Consider the following 1,575-nt stretch of genomic DNA (forward strand, 5'->3'; position numbering starts at 1 on the left):
TTCATTACTATTGATTTCACTAGAAAGTATGTAGCGAAAAAAAAAATTACTTTCTCTCCTTTGTGTTCTTTTTCTTCGAACTCTTCTGAAAAAAAATCTTATTGATAGCACCGGCAGCAATGTTTCAGTTCTGCATCTATTTATTTTAATCTTTTTGATTGAAATATACAACAAAAATTAAGGCGCTTTTTGATCAAAAAATACTTCAGCATACTTCCCTGATTTCGTAAGCAAAAAGAGACGAAAAGTTAAGAGTATGATTAAGTAAAAAGAACAATATTAAGCAATGTACTTTAGGAACAATAGAATGCTAACTTTTATGTTCCTTGTCATGATCTTCCTTATCTTGTTGTTCCATCTGATCTGATCCCTTGTGCTTCTCATCTCCGTGATGATGGCAGAAACAGTGACAGTGTTCACCACTTCCCTTCTGCTTGTGAGCGTGGCTTCCTTTATGTTTCGAACAATGACAATGGCATCGGCATTCCTGATCACTATGTTCACTACTATCTGAATAATTACCTAGATGTTCATGGGTATTTTTGTGACTATGAGTTTCTGTGTCATTTTCATGAGCATGCTTATGTTCATGTTCATGTTCTTGGCTTTCCGTTTCATTGTCGTGATGACTATGGCATTTACAGTAGTACTGAGTTTTCTTTTCGTGGTGATGGTTCTCATCACTGTGATCCTTGCTATAACTTTCATGACTTCCAGAAAAGTTGTGATGTCCATGTTTTTCATGACTGGAATCATTTTGATGTTCGTGGCCATGCTCTTGAGGCTCATCGTGATTTACATCTGTCTGGTTTTTGTGGTCTTCTTGTCCTGGATCATCTCGTTTTATTCGCATCGCTCGGATATCATTCAGAGCAAGACATGTCAGAACCACAGCCAAAATAAACACCATTTGCAATCTCTGGGTCGTCATCCTTAAAAAATAAAATCACTGAATTTGAGGTCCGTCTCAGTATCAGCGACGAATTCAAAACTTGCTTTCACCCCGAATTTCAATTTTTAATCATTTAAACATAATATTAATACAAAACTGTACGTCACTGTACGTCACAAGGACAACAAAGATTGTTAAAGCATAAGTGCAGTGAATTCGACCCATCGAGTGACAGAAAGACAGTTTGTTTCAAGTTCTTTTAAATCAGATTCATTTGCGAATTAAGACAGCTTATTTAACTGCGTAATTCATCTTGCTTAGGTGTTCACGATTTTCAGCGCCCTGAACAGAAATGCTTGCAAACATTGAGCCTTGCAACTCAAAATTCCAATGTGTGCCCTTGACCTTTCCAAATTACCAACAGTAGCAAACTTGAAGAAGATGTTATAAAAAATGTTGTTCACAGCTGAAAATCTTAGCAGCCGAAGTTAGAAGTTTGAAAAAAACTTTGCAAGTGCCTTAAAGTTTTCCACATCTATACCAACATTCCAAAAGCCTTTCCTGATAATATTGTTGGGAATGTTAAAGTTATCAGCGGGAGCGTAGTGAGAAAAGTATCTTGAAATTATGTTTAGATCGCTCACTTCACATTTTATACCCTTACTTTAGAAAATAAACTTCTT

At 36.1% G+C, this 1,575-nt stretch overlaps 1 protein-coding gene across 1 annotated transcript; it reads right to left on the minus strand.

The window, feature by feature from the left end:
* Window positions 1-310: 310 nt before the first annotated feature.
* LOAG_05611 (hypothetical protein) lies at window positions 311-931 on the minus strand (the record flags this gene model as incomplete). Its single annotated transcript, XM_003141148.2, has 1 exon — window positions 311-931. The coding sequence occupies one exon, from the start codon at window positions 929-931 to the stop codon at window positions 311-313; it is 621 nt and encodes a 206-aa protein (XP_003141196.2).
* Between the last annotated feature and the right edge of the window lie 644 nt (window positions 932-1,575).

This window comes from Loa loa (assembly GCF_000183805.2).
Source record: "Loa loa unplaced genomic scaffold supercont3.49, whole genome shotgun sequence".
Classification (NCBI taxonomy): Eukaryota; Metazoa; Nematoda; class Chromadorea; order Rhabditida; family Onchocercidae; genus Loa; species Loa loa.